We start from the raw sequence: 14,767 nt of genomic DNA, 5'->3' as shown, positions 1-14,767 counted from the left end.
CTGTAGCTTGTATACCTATTGGTGGTTACTAACAGTAATTGTAATTTCTACTTCCCTCACATTATCTGTACATGTAACCACAAATATGTATTGTACCTGTTTATGTAGGTAGTATTGTTTCTACTTCAACTGTTTCAACTACTACCATTAGTAACAGGAACACTAGTAACAGTGTCACCTCTACAATCATCACTTCCACAATGAAAATGACAACAAGTATTATCACTACCAGTAGTAAACCTATTGTATCAAGTACCACTCATCTACCATCATTGACATCATCATCCTTGATGACATCACCATCAGTAGATATTATAAGTGAGTAACATTATGTGTGGCTTATGCATACCCAGTACCTATAATGCTATTGGTGGCTATTATCATACAGTATTTGTACTTCCCTCCACATGTAACCACAAAAATATGTATTGTACCTGTTTATGTAGGTAGTATTGTTTCTACTTCAACTGTTTCAACTACTACCATTAGTAATAGAAACACTAGTAACAGTGTCACCTCTACAATCATCACTTCCACAATGAAAATAATAACAAGTGTTAAAACTACCAGCAAAAGTACTATTATATCAAGTACAACTCACTTACCATCACTGACATTGTCATCATCATTCTTGGTAACATCATCATCATCATCAATGCCATCCATAACAGTGTTTCCATCAACATCACGTAAACCTTTTCCATCAAGCTTTGCTCTGATATCATCATCGTTCTCCTTGGTGGCATTGTTGTCAACAGTACGACTGTCATCATTTTCTACTGCAAATACTAAACCAGTTTATTCTTTAGTACCACAAACTGCAACAAAGAGACCATCAATAGTAAAATTGTTGTCATCAATTTCATTGCCATACTCTACTATGATTATTAGATCAACTACTGCATTAATATTGCCTACAACACCACAAAGTAGCCTAACTCTAGTAGCACCTACAGAATCAGAAATTTTCTTTATTATTGACACCTCCTCTCTGATGCTATCTCTCAGTCATATCACCAGTACATTACCAACTACGACAACTCGTACAACACCAGCTGGTAGTGATGGTTCAGTCAATACTGGTACTGTAGTGGGAACAGTAGTAGGAGGAAGTGTCCTCATGATACTAACTGTAGTGATAGTGTGTGTAGTTGTGGTGTATAGAAGAAGAAAAAACTCATCATCTTCCACTAATCTTCTGAGCAATACAGAGACAGGTAGCAAATAATGTCCTTTTCTTGCATTTGATACTACTTTAAATTTTTACTTTTATAAATAGAATTGGAGTGTCAAAGCCATCTCAGTCTAGTTATTAGTGCCTTGATTTAGGTTTTATTAAATCTCACTTAGTTTATACAGCTGTAGTTGTGCAACTAAAAATACAATAGTGTACTAAGTTAGTATTAGTTTAGTTTACTAAGCCAAAAGGTACTTTTGCTCTCACTTTTATGGCCCTGGTAGTGTCTATATTTCTATATTTAAAAGCCATTCTGCTCCTTGTCTACTTTCCTAATGCACATAAAGACACTTACATTAGGTGTCTACATGCATGTGATTATAATTGTATTCTTACTGTTGTTGATAGAACTATAATATGCTATCTATAACAAAACACAAATGGTTGTAATGATGATAATTTCAATAATCACAGCCTTCTGTCTCATTATTGGCATTGACATCATTGCATGCATCATTTCTACTAGACCACCACATTTGATTTCATATTTTTTAAATTCTGGTTTTATGCTATTTTAGCATTCATGGATGATTTGTTTTACATTTACAAGCTATTTTATATGCCTAACTTTGAGGCCGCTTTTAGTCGTCTTTCTTCTTCTCTAGAGGCATGACGATGAAGGCTACAATATTGTATTTATTTTTTTAATCGTTTACTACTTTGAATTTTGTAGCAGTATAACAGAGTGAACGCTTTTTGTACCTCTAATACAACTCACATGAAATGTTCTAGAACTTCCATTGCTTATAAGAAAAAAATAATTAGCATAGCCAATTCTTCCTTGCATCAGAGTACAATATTACAAACAAACAATTAATTAATTAATTACATATAGTTACAACTACAAGAACATAAAAATATTTTCACTTCCCAGCCAATGCCTGTTGCTTTATGATTAGTAAATGTACTTCCAGTTTTTGTGCATGTCTTGTATGTTTGGTTTTGTCAGCTGCTCCATAGATATTACCTTTAGGTAGTGGCTTGATCCATAAATATAGTCTACAGGCAAGTTCCCAAGCAGCCACACACTCTGATATCTGTGCATGGGATCTTCACTGCATTTAACCAATACTCAATAGCATGATTCCCTGTATATTATTAGGAGTTCGTTACTCCAATAACTCTTCTAAACCATAAAAGTTTTGAGCTACCATGAACAACCTGTATACGGGCCAATTTTTACCCCGTAGATATGACAATTACTATGCTAACATGTCCTTAATGTGCACCACATTTTTAGACAGTCAGGATATGCATTTTTGCATAGTTTTGTATAGTGTATGCAAAAAGAATTATAAAAGAAAAGACACAAACATTTAAGGCAGTTTTGTAGATATGGAATTTGGAGTCAGAGAGTATTAATTTGTATTGTGAAAGTTGTTCTAATTTAAGAAGGGTATGCTTAGTACAAATACTTGAAAATGTGTTTTCGTTTTTCCTGTCACTAGTGTAGCATGCCAGCTGTCTTGACCACACAATACACCGTGTGATGTGGTATATAACTAAACATTGCCATGTCAGTCTATATGTCTAAAATTGGGCATGCATGTAATTACAGAAAATGAAAATGATTATTATTTTGATGAGTCTTTGTTGAGAGGAACAGTTGCCATCAAGTATGACACAGAATCACTACAAGCTACTGCACTAAACCAGGTATATTATCTACTTGATGTGTATGTGAATAATATTTGCTGCACTTTGTATAGCCACACAGTAGAGGTGATTATGAGACAGTTGAAATGTTTACACTCTCTGAAGCTAACACAAGTGATCGTTGTAAGAAGTTAAAATCTTGGTATCAGTCAACACTGCAGGAAAGTGCTGCCAAAACATCATCATTGTGTAGTTCAAACAACAAAGATGAGTCATTGCCAGATATTGTCAACACAGAACGATCACCATTAATAACTGATGACTCAGGTCACATGTCTGATGGAAATGCTAAAACTACAGTTTTTAGTACTGATGAGCCATTGTATGAGGATCCAGGCTGTGAGGAAGATGAAATTTACAATTGGTTTAAAGGCAGAAAAATTTCCAAGCTTAGGCCACATCAGATAAAGTAGGTCTATTTATATGTATAACTTAGGGATTAGACCTCACATAGATTGTATGATACAATTGGATCTGGTGAATTTGGAGTAGTCCATTTGGGCACATGGACTGATGGTTCTGCTGATCCTATACAAGTAGCAGTGAAGACACTCAATTCAGAAAGTTCAGAGTCAGACAGGGTGACATTTCTGAGGGAGGCAGCCATTATGGGTCAGTTTCAACACAACAATGTAGTACAGTTACATGGAGTAGTGACTAAAGAGGAGAACATGATGATTGTACTGGAGTATATGGCTAGGGGAGACCTGCAGAATCATTTACAAGAATTTCCATTAAAGTAAACTTTATAACGTACGCAAACATTAAAGTAGCTAGCTAAGCAGATAGATAATTTTGGAAGTGACGTAGCCAGGATTTTTCCAGAGGGGTTTCCAACAGCATCACTAAGTTTAGTAGTAGTGGGAGTCTGGGGGAATAGATCCCATGCAAGCACTGAGAGACTCTGAATATTGTAATGGTCCAAAACTCAACAGATTATTCTATTCCCATGCATGATCAAAACTGCACACTATAGCAGTATATTATAAGCGCATACTCAGTTTTACATCACCCTCGTTAATTTTTATAATGCTACAACTAGTCTAGGGATACCCCTTACCTGAAATTCAGCACTCTACAACATTTACAAAATGGTTGTATATAGAGTTCCTCCTCACATTGATATTTATATATGAATGCTCTATTAGAGTATCTCAATCTTTCAAATATATAGCAACTTTCAAGAGGGTTCATGTCCTGTTTGTATATCCAGATGAATGCAAGTTTTATATTGTTGTGCTGTACTGTATATAATTATGATGTTACTTGATCACTTTTGTGCTGCCAAACTTAGTGTGTTAATTCTTGCTGAAAACTTAGGAATCTAAGTGAAATTTCCTGAAGCCCTTGCAGATCCCTTCTCTACACCTCTGCTTGGTGTATTTATCTTTAATTTAGTGCTGTTCCTGAGATGGGTCATGAACTACTGAGCTATTGCCGACAAGTTGTAGAAGGATTGGAATACCTGTCTCGAAAACTCTTTGTACACAAAGATTTAGCTGCAAGAAATATTTTGCTATCAAATGATTATGTTTGCAAGGTACATATGATATGCATAGTTTTACTTGTGTTGATACACCATTGTTTGTATATCATAGACTCTGGTTATTAGACATACGTGGTTAATAAGTTTATATTACCTGTTAAGTATTAGATACCTGTTTAAGCACATAGTTTAAACTGCTTCTCCAAGTATTATGCTACATATAATGGAAGCCATAAAGTGTCGAAGGTATCACACTACACTCAATGCCTCATCAGGCACATCAACTGATACTATCTGTAGTAGTGATAAGTGGACTGAAATGAAGTATTTCACTGATAAGCGGTATAATCACAAAACATTGCAGTGGGCACAGAATAACGCTCTCCCAACAGAAGTCCCTCATGGTCATCTCTAAGCATATGTTCTCAACAAGTATACTAACTGTTCATTATCATAAAATTATAAGCATGCATGCCTATTAGCCAAAGTCTATGGTATAGGATTAATGTTTCTATCAATGAATTTAGGATTATAAGCATATATCTGCAAAAAGGGGTCTTATTATAATAATCTTTCCAAGTTTGATGAGTCATAACTCACCATGTGTTTAACCTATTGTCTTCAGAAATAGTGGTATGTTAGGAGAGTAAAGTGATCAAATGTCAAGTTAGTACCATACTCACAAGTCAAGTTATGGATTGCCAAGTACATGCAATTGGAAAGGCTACAAGACCCCTTTTCGCAGATCCAGTAACATATACTTATGATTACTTAATCTATTCTCTACATGATGTTATCATGTCAGATTGCTGATTTTGAGATGGCACGAGATGTAACTGGTGACAACTACTACACATCAGGAGGGAAGGTACCAGTGAAGTGGACAGCTCCTGAGGTATAATGTCATCAATCGGTGCTGATCACAATGAAATTTATGCAAATTTGTGTTATAACTTATAGGCATTGTATTTTCACAAATATTCAGTCCAAAGTGATGTTTGGAGCTATGGATGTGTATTGTATGAGATATGGAGTATTGGACATAAACCATTTGAGGAAATAAATGTTACTCAGGTCTGAATCAATGAAAACAAATAAAAACTGTAGTAACATAATATTAATTACATATCCAGGTAAGTAGGGACCACAAAGGTGTAGGCGTGGCCCACAAAAAACATTACCCAAAAACCAGCCTCATTTTCCCTGATGATGATGAGGAGTATTGGTTAGGTAAAACTAAGCCAAAAACAAGCTTTCAGATTGACCCGAAACACTTTCAATAAGTTGCTATGGATTTTTTAAAAATTATTAAATGGAATTTTCTACTGACCAACTGCCTGACTGATTCTTTCAGACAAGTGTAACTTGATAATGGCTAAGACTACGGGCTTGATTTTTTCACTGTTTGACATCACTTCCGCCTGAGGGGTGCCTTTTGGCACACAGCAGTGCATACAATGCATTCTTCATGGACTAATCAGTGTCTTCCTTTGTGTCCCATTCATAGACACTGCTTGAAGGTTCTTAGTTTACTAATGTTAAGATGCCTTACTGTAGTTATACTGATAGTAAAGTGTCAGTAAACTTAAGTATATGGAACATAATTATTTTACTAAGTTTTAAACTCTCAGTAAAACATCAGTGAATGCGGGTTTACTGAAAAACTACTAAAATAACAAACAATTAACTGTTCCATATACTGGGGATATACCACTGTAGTAAACTAAGATACTTCAAGCAGTGAGACAGCGAAAGATGTCGTTTAGACACTATTTTGAATCAGGTGTAATTGTCTTATTCCTTACTTCGTTCTGCCATAATGTGTTTACGTGGGTCAAGGTCTCACCATCGTAGACATCAGAATTTGCATGATCCAGCAACTGACTTGGCCTACTCTAACAGTTTAGAACCTGAATAGCTAATTATTTGTAGTGTATTTCTTTGTGTGTGTATTACTTTAACAATTAATTGTATTTTGTGTTGTGAATTTGGCGGTAGCACGTGATGGCTTCCCTTCATAATGGAAATTATCCGTATTTTTCATTTTCCATTTCTTTTGATGTAGTATGCGTGGGTTCACCAGTCATAAATAATTTTATTTTACAAAAAAAGTTAACAAACAAGTATATACACAATAAATGAAATTTTCAACTAGAGTAGGGACCATATATATAGCACATTGATAAACAGTACTGAAACAAGCTGGAGTATGCATGACATTAAATCACATTAAACAATAAGAAGTGTTATATCCCTACTGTGGATTTCCGTTATGGTATCTTGAGCACAGTAGGGATATAGCACTTCTTATTGTTTTACTGTGATTTAATATCATGCACTACTCCAACTTGTTTCAGTACTTTTATCGATATGCTATGGTCCCTACTCTAGTTGAAAATTCCAAAAATTTTTGTGTACTTGTGTATATGTGATTGAGTAGTTAAATTGTATTGTAAAATTCTCATTCATTACATTACAAACCAGTGAGTGAAAGGTCACCAAACGTTTCCTCCAATTTTTTACTAATATAATTCTGTACCACTTGCAGTGTCTAGAGAAGATAATGGATGGTTATAGACTTCCACCACCTCCAGGTTGTCCTAGGGAGATCTATCATATCATGATACAATGTTGGTTAGTTACCTTACTGATCAATGATGGAAAATATATGAATTGTTGTTTGACAGGCATCCTGATCCCAAAGCTAGACCATCTTCTGAAGCTTTAGTAAGAATGTTACTAAAATCAGACAGGTTGTTGTTACATTGGTCAGATGAAGATAAGATGGTAGCTAGTGAAGCTACTATACTGGGTAAACCACTGTCTTTTGGAGAACAACTTTATGAAGACCTGCAGAAACTTCATGTTGTAACGTAATTAATAAAACTGCTTTTGTGAATCTTTGTGGTTAGCTACAATTGTAGCTATGTTGAAAATATTGTTTACTAAATAAAATATATTAAATGCTCAATCAAAAATGAAGAAAACTCAAGTTTCCGTTCTGGCATTTTGCGTATTGTGCAGAAACTTGCATTTTGCTGCCTAGGTGCCTGCCATCTCACAGCTAGTATTTTTTCAAGCTAAGCATAATACAGTTAATTAATTAAAGTAAGAATAAAGTAAGGCATTTACCTTAGTGGACTCTTGTATTGAAGTGCTGCAAGCCTTACAGTTTCCAAATGATGGAAATTGTATGGCCCCTAATGATGTTATAGCTTGTGCACATGAATCATGTACCGTATAGAGGGAAACTTTGGCGGGGGTAAACTTTGGCGAATAGCAAGCTAAACTTTGGCGGATTCAAACTTAATCTGTAGCTATATAGATGCTATTCTCAGGCGCTACTAGTAATTGGCGGGTTAAACTTTGGCGAATGTGTAGCGAATCGCCAAAGTTTTCCCCCGCAAAAGTTTCCCTCTATACGGATATATCAGTTACTATGTGGCTTTAATAATTTTTGACAAGAATATGAAGTGTACTTATTATTATTATTATTATTGGTAATACTGTGCAGACCTCTACTAGAGTATAGTGCACAGGTCACAACATACATACAAGTATACAAATTAAATAATTGCTAGTTTTAAATTTGTTTGAACTGATCAATATCATTGGAGTCAATCACATTTTGGGGTAGATCATTCCAGATTTTGATTGCCGAAGGGAAAAAGGAGTACATATAAGAATCAATCTGTGTCATTGGTTGCATAAATCTCATATTATGACCTCTGGTACCATGTACAGTGGTTATGGGTGTCAGAAATGGATTTGCTGGGATATCAACAAGGTGGTTAATTATTTTAAACATCATTATGGCTTTCAGTTCATCTCTGCATCGTGCAAGTGTACGTCAATTAAGGTCTGTAAGCATTTGTGTGACACTAGCGTAACGGGAGTAGTTGCTGGTCACAAATCTAGCTGCTTGTCATTGTGTTCTCTCAATCATATCAATATCCCTCTTAGTATGAGGTACCCAGACAACAGTTGCATACTCTATAATTGGCTTAACCATTGCTTTGTACAGCCTATCTTTAATTGTTGGTGTACAATCGTGGAGGTTACACTGAAGAAAACCTATAGTTCTGTTAGCCTCGGAAGTTATTTGTTTTATGTGTTCTGACCAGGATAGATTTTGGCTTATTGTTACACCCAAGTATTTGGCATGGTTGACTTCCTTGATTGGTTTATTTTGAATATTATACTGAGCTAGTATTGTGTGTTTCTTGTTAGCTATCCTAAGAAATTCGCTTTTTTGTGGGTTAAACACCATTTTCCAATCGTCTGCCCATTTTCCCAGTGAGTCTAAATCCTTCTGCAACTGATTGCAGTCCTGTTCTGTGCGAATGGTGGCATAAAGTAACACATCGTCAGCGTATAACTTGATTTTGGATGATATGTTATTTGGTAAATCATTTATGAAACAGAGAAACAAAAGTGGAGCAAGGACAGTACCTTGAGGTACACCAGAGGTAACTGCTGTTAAGTGGCTTTGTTGACCTTCAACCACCACACACTGAGATCTCTGCAGTACAAAGTCTTTAATCCAGTCAAGTAAATTACCTCGGATACTGTAATGGTGGAGTTTATGGAACAGGTGTTGATGGGACACTTTGTCGAATGCTTTTGAAGAATCTAGTAGTACGACATCGGTTTGATCATTGTTATTTAAGCTTTCAGCAAAGTCACTGATTGTCAATAGTAGCTGAGTTTCACATGAGCAACCTTGTCTAAATCCATGTTGTTGATCACACAGAAGATTATATTTAGCAAAATGGGAGTAAATATGTGAATACACAACGTGCTTGCCTGCTTGGCCTCCATAGCTACATAGCTTTGGTCATGATAATTGAACAGGTAGAATTGTACATCAAGGTAAGGCTTATGGGGGGTGGCCCATATTATTAACAGTTTACAGTGACCAGCACTGAAGGTATGCTGACATGCAGCAACGTGTGCTGCAGCCTTATTAATATATTGATTTCTTCTCTAGTTGCTGATAACTTGTTGCATAACTCAATTTTGATGAGTGCTATATTTAACTCTTAGAGTTTCACTTTCCATATAAACTTTGACAGTGTGCTCACGTGATCAAATACAATGCAATAGTGACTCGATCAGACAGAGACAAAGCAGCGATCAAATTTGCCTTCATGAGATGTTAGTTCAATAAATGTTTCGTAGCTAGTCACAGAGTCGCGCAATCAACTTAGCAGTGCTCAGTTCGGATCCGTTCAGTCAACTCATGTCCAACGATCTGACCGACCACAACTATATTAACCTGGAATACTTCCGATTTCTACCGAGCAACTAGATATCAAGGTACTATATGTGACTATGCCTAATGTACTACACGTATAACCCCGTTAATTATGCTAAAATCACTGTGATCATGATAACGAATAGTCATAGGTTAGGGGATTTCCCGACGGTTGCCCAACTTTCAATCAGGAAATACGTTTCGGATCAAAGTACACTTTGTGTGTGCTATAAAATACCTATGTTTTCCTTGCTATGAGAAGATTAAACTTTGTAGCTACTGTACAGTAGGAGAATAGTATTATGCACATGCACCTATCAATGTCATGCCCCACCCCCCGGGAATACAGAAGATTTGACAAAGTCTAGTGTCAAATTCTCCAGTACTGGGGCTAAGAAGTTTGTCAAAACCCCACTATGTCCCCACCTCGATAGAGGGGTTTCTATAGGGGATTTTATTAATCTATTAAAATAAATTTTTGGTTCAGCAAACTGCCGCCATCAAAAGCTCCAGGGTGGGGCAAGATCAGAGGAGGTTGGTCACGTGTCATAAGCCTATGATGTAAAATTATGCAACCAAACATTGTTCTAGGTGTTAAGACTTGTTTAGCAGTTAAGAAAGCAGCGCATTGTACTGAGAAGGTTTGTAAGGATGCTGGGACATTCTGGTATGGATATAAATCTGTCTTTTAGACTATTAAGAGGTGTGAAGGTTGAATTAGTTCAACCCTTTCTTTGAGATCACAAGATGAATGATGTCCCATCAGCCAATGTGTACAGTGAGGACTCGGCAACCATCTTTCTAGCAGAGCTAGTGTCTGTTGATAAACTTTCATCTCTTTAATAAAGTATTATGGGTTGAAGAGATGCATTACTGAACTGTTCCTCTGGAAAACTGTAAGAACTCACTGAGTTGATTGGAGGACTCACTAATCTTATCATTCCCTTCTAGGCCTGAGTCAAATATGCTCAAAATTTTTCCCAAAATGCTTTCAGGAATTTCCCAAAATTCTTACCTATTATGCTCTTCAGTTCCCTCCCCCCATTATGCTCCTAGGTTAACTACATTTCTTACCATAAGCTTGGAACATTTTAATCCATGAATGCTCTATTAGAATATTTCACTACAAAGTGACTGTTCTATTAGAGAGTATTGATCTAAGGAACTGCATTTGAGTGCTCTATTGCAGTTTGCATTTTCTACTGACTGCTCTACTAGGGAGTATCGATCTATTTCAAGGAATTAAGCTCCATAGTTTGAAATATCCACCTAATATGCTAACATTATGCTGGCATAGCATTCCAGTGTACTATGCTTTTTTTATTATGCTGGCATATTTGACGCAGACCTATTCGCTTCACTGGATATTAATGCTATCCAGGGGAGTCAGAAAGTCAGTCTAGGAGGGTCTGAGGGCATGACCTCATTAAAAAATGTGATTTTTGAGATGCTATTTGGGATAATTACCTGCACAAAAACAGCCAAGCTGTGAAAAAATGGTGCAACTTTAAAAATCCTGGGTGAAAAAGTTGTAAAATCAAAGGTGGCAGCGATGTTAATGCTAACTTTTGAAGCCACACCATTTTTTCACAGCTTGGCTGTTTTTGTGTGGGTTTCACTTCTTTTTGTCTATGGCTGGCTTTTTTGTTTTTACTCACATTTCTTCTTACTATACAGACACAATGATGATTACCGAAGACAGACTTTATAAATGCATGCTTTAGGCCAGTTTCTCATCCCAGTCTCTAAGAAAATTGCATTTTGAGTCATTTTAGCTAGCTAATTCAGCTATCTAATTAGTAAAAAATAAAATAAAAATCCACCCTCCCACACTGCTATTTTGAGTACAGGAGGATGAGAAACTAATAATTATGGCCTTAGTTCAATATTTGGCAATATTATTGTAATACTCTAATAGAGTGCACATTTTTTTGAGAACTTCTAATAGAACATACATAGAATGTTCTAGAACAATCTAGTACTTCTATTGGTAAATGTATTGCATTGCTTTACTTCAATATTTGGTAATATTATTTTAATACTGTGCACATTGTTAATAGAACAAACATAGAATGTTCTAGAACAATATAAAACTTTCATTGGTAGATCATATTATTGTACTACTCTAATAGAGTGCACATTTTTTGAGGACTTCTAATAGAACATACATAGAATGTTCTAGAACAATCTAGTGCTTCTATTGGTAAATCTATTGCATTGCTTTACTTCAATATTTGGTAATATTATTTTAATACTGTGCACATTGTTAATAGAACAAACATAGAATGTTCTAGAACAATATAGAACTTTCATTGGTAGATCATATTATTGTACTACTCTAATAGAGTGCACATTTTTTGAGGATTTTTATTAGAACATACACAGAATGTTCTAGAACAATCTAGTACTTCTATTGGTAGATCTATGAAAATTATAAACATTTACTATAAGCAGAATTTTCATTTATAAAGCAGAAATTAAGTGAGGTGATCAGCCAAGATAGCAGTGGCTCAGTGGTTAAGGATGCAGGTGTTAGTTGTGGAGGTCCCTGGTTCGAACCCTGGTAGGTTTTTTTCTTTTTTGACAATTTTTGTGCACCTGTTTTTCCTTGCGGTGACTGCTCATTAGAGTATCTTGATCCCGAAATTTTACATTTGTTTGGTTTTTGTATTGTAGCTTCATAGCTGTAATTCTATTGCTATTAAACTATCAAAAGGCACTGCTACGATTATCAGCCTATCTACACACCAATTTTCAAGTTATTCCCAACTCGGTTTACCCTATAGCTGTGACAGAAGTTCGATCTTTTTTTACGTGAATAAATGCTCATAACTCCTAGGACATCTGATACGTAAATGCACCTTTATACGCTCTTCATTTCTGTCAAAGATCGAAGCATTCAAGTTACACATTTGCATTTTATAGCAATTTTTGCAAAGTGTGCAAAAATAAATCGAAGTCCCCATAGCCCCCTACAGCTTAAGAAGAGTAAAAAAACAAAGTAATTAAAACAAAACTTTGAATGGCCATATCTCGTAAATGGCTGGTGCGAATTTAATCAAATTTGCTGTGTGGCCCACTCTACCTGGCGGGGACACCTATAATGCAAAAAAATGGTGTGCTTTGAGAAGGGGCCATGGAGCTATGTAGGTGTGAAAATGCTGTTTTCTTTCTTCCTGTCAATATACTCACTGTGTGGCGTGCTGGCTTTCTTGACCACATGACACACTACCGTGTGTCTTGATGTGCAAGGCGCTACTGTTAGCAAGCTACCTGGCAAGTGTTCAATAAGGCCATCATTGTTATATTGCTTGTTCCCTATCACCCAATGAAACAAAACCTGATGTGGGCAGAAGATGATTATTGATTATTAGTTATACACTTGACTCAGTTTCTGACTGCTCTATTAGAGTATCTTGATTTGAAGGCTGTCAGAATTGTATACCCATGCAGCCATAGTGGAGGGACTTCCACTCTTCTGTTATGTTTATACGTATGTACAGCTAGTGCATTTACCTCAAAACTTTGTCCCTTCCATCATAATAGTGCATTCACTTGATAATAATTAAAATTTGGTGCAGGTACCTAAAAATTGATGCGGGCAGTAACAGGAAACAAGGAATTTAATAATGATGGCTTAATAAAATTGGACTGGGTCACTGATCAAAAAGCACCTCCATAATAATTACACCTTACCATTTGAGTGTTAATTAAGAGATAACTGTTAGGAGAGTAGCTACAGAAAGAAACAAAGCGAAAGCTAAACATTTAAAGCTATTCTGAGTTAAAGACAGGTTAAGTAAGTGTTGTTTCTGTCACCTGTTGCCATTAAATAAATGCCAAGTATTGCGTATTCACTACTTTCAGTTTTATGTTTTTGCATATATTTCAGCCAAAAAGTGGTGGCCTCACTGGTCACACCTACTCTGGCTATCGATTTCTTCTAAATCGCAAAAGTTTTGAGCTTTGGTGGATAACCTATGCACATTCCAACTTTATGCCATTCCCATAAGTGGTTTATCCTGTAGGCTTGACAATAACCTTTTTAAAGCAAACAATCATTGGTAGCTCTATGACTATTTATCAGATTTAGTGCATGATTTTTCCTGCAATAAGTTCTTAAAGTTCAAGAAAATTGAGGTACACATTTGCATGTTATAATGTTTTTTGTAAAGTGTATGACAGGAGTAATCTATGCCCCCTCAGTGTAGGTTAGAGACCTAGTACGAAGATCCAAGGGCGTGGTCTCTAACCGACTTAGAAAATGTATGCATTATATATGGGCATATAGGTGGAGTCATTGTGGGATTGGGTTATATGTCGTACTGAAATCGTCATGTAATGTTAAAATAATCACGGAATACTGAACATGTTTTTGTTGAAGTGTTGAAAAAAATCGAAGCTTGCACCGTTTCCTTTCACAAGTTAGACTAATTGGATCTGACACAGCTGGGAAACGGCAGTGATCAATAATGTCGAGCCGGGTTAGCGGTAGCCAGTGCCTATGGCGTCACAGCAGTGTAAAGAACACGTGTGTCGAAGAAGCAACTTTGTGTGGATTTATACGATGGGAACGAGTTGTCACAAGTTGTGCCTTCAGTGGTGCCACAGTAGCATGAAGAACAGGCACAGTTTCTAATATGGACCACACCCACATTACACGTAACGAAAAATAATGTTCTACAAGGAAGCCTACCTAGTTAGGTCTTGGTAAAGTCCATCCATAGTTTAATAGACGACAAAAACAGTCATAAAATACTCTAGAAACAGATGGGCGCTAAACAGAATTTTCAGTGATATTTTTGGACTTCTCCATTCATCGTGACAAACGTACATACAACGTTAGATTGTATCTCCCATAATCAAATTCTTTTAGGTATGCCTATAAAATGAATAGAGTGGTTAACCACATGTTGGCCTGGGTGACTGGTCACCCACTGCAGGCTATCAGCCTGATTATGCTTGGGGGGAGCATTGCAAATCAATGATCGAAAGTGAGATTTGTGATGCTTGAGGTCTTTTCTGCTAGCAGGTCTCTTAGTGGATTTTAAAAACCTCATTATCCTCCAAAGATCAAAGCATATTATGCATACCATTTTCTAATGAAGAGAAAAAAACAAAGAAATTAAGC

The 14,767-nt window shown here is 36.2% G+C and overlaps 2 protein-coding genes across 2 annotated transcripts in view; both read left to right on the top strand.

The window, feature by feature from the left end:
• LOC136251326 (uncharacterized) overlaps positions 1-7,351 on the top strand; it is a 33,873-nt gene extending 26,522 nt beyond the window's left edge. Inside the window, exons 4-13 of the mRNA XM_066043763.1 lie at positions 109-318; positions 447-1,217; positions 2,796-2,893; positions 2,947-3,302; positions 3,348-3,632; positions 4,292-4,433; positions 5,185-5,274; positions 5,340-5,453; positions 6,928-7,013; positions 7,067-7,351. Of these exons, the coding sequence (XP_065899835.1) occupies positions 109-318; positions 447-1,217; positions 2,796-2,893; positions 2,947-3,302; positions 3,348-3,632; positions 4,292-4,433; positions 5,185-5,274; positions 5,340-5,453; positions 6,928-7,013; positions 7,067-7,256 (2,342 nt within the window). The 3' untranslated portion in view covers positions 7,257-7,351. The remainder of the gene's footprint in view (positions 1-108; positions 319-446; positions 1,218-2,795; positions 2,894-2,946; positions 3,303-3,347; positions 3,633-4,291; positions 4,434-5,184; positions 5,275-5,339; positions 5,454-6,927; positions 7,014-7,066) is intronic.
• A 2,143-nt stretch (positions 7,352-9,494) lies between these two features.
• The window catches only part of LOC136248571 (uncharacterized), a 66,478-nt gene continuing 61,205 nt past the window's right edge, over positions 9,495-14,767 (top strand). The window contains exon 1 of the mRNA XM_066040339.1: positions 9,495-9,698. The gene's annotated coding sequence lies outside the window, so the exon portion shown is untranslated. The remainder of the gene's footprint in view (positions 9,699-14,767) is intronic.

This window comes from Dysidea avara, chromosome 3, assembly GCF_963678975.1.
Source record: "Dysidea avara chromosome 3, odDysAvar1.4, whole genome shotgun sequence".
NCBI classification, from domain to species: Eukaryota; Metazoa; Porifera; class Demospongiae; order Dictyoceratida; family Dysideidae; genus Dysidea; species Dysidea avara.
The sequence above is the reverse complement of the archived record's forward strand: the minus strand, read 5'-3'. Positions and strand labels throughout refer to the sequence as shown.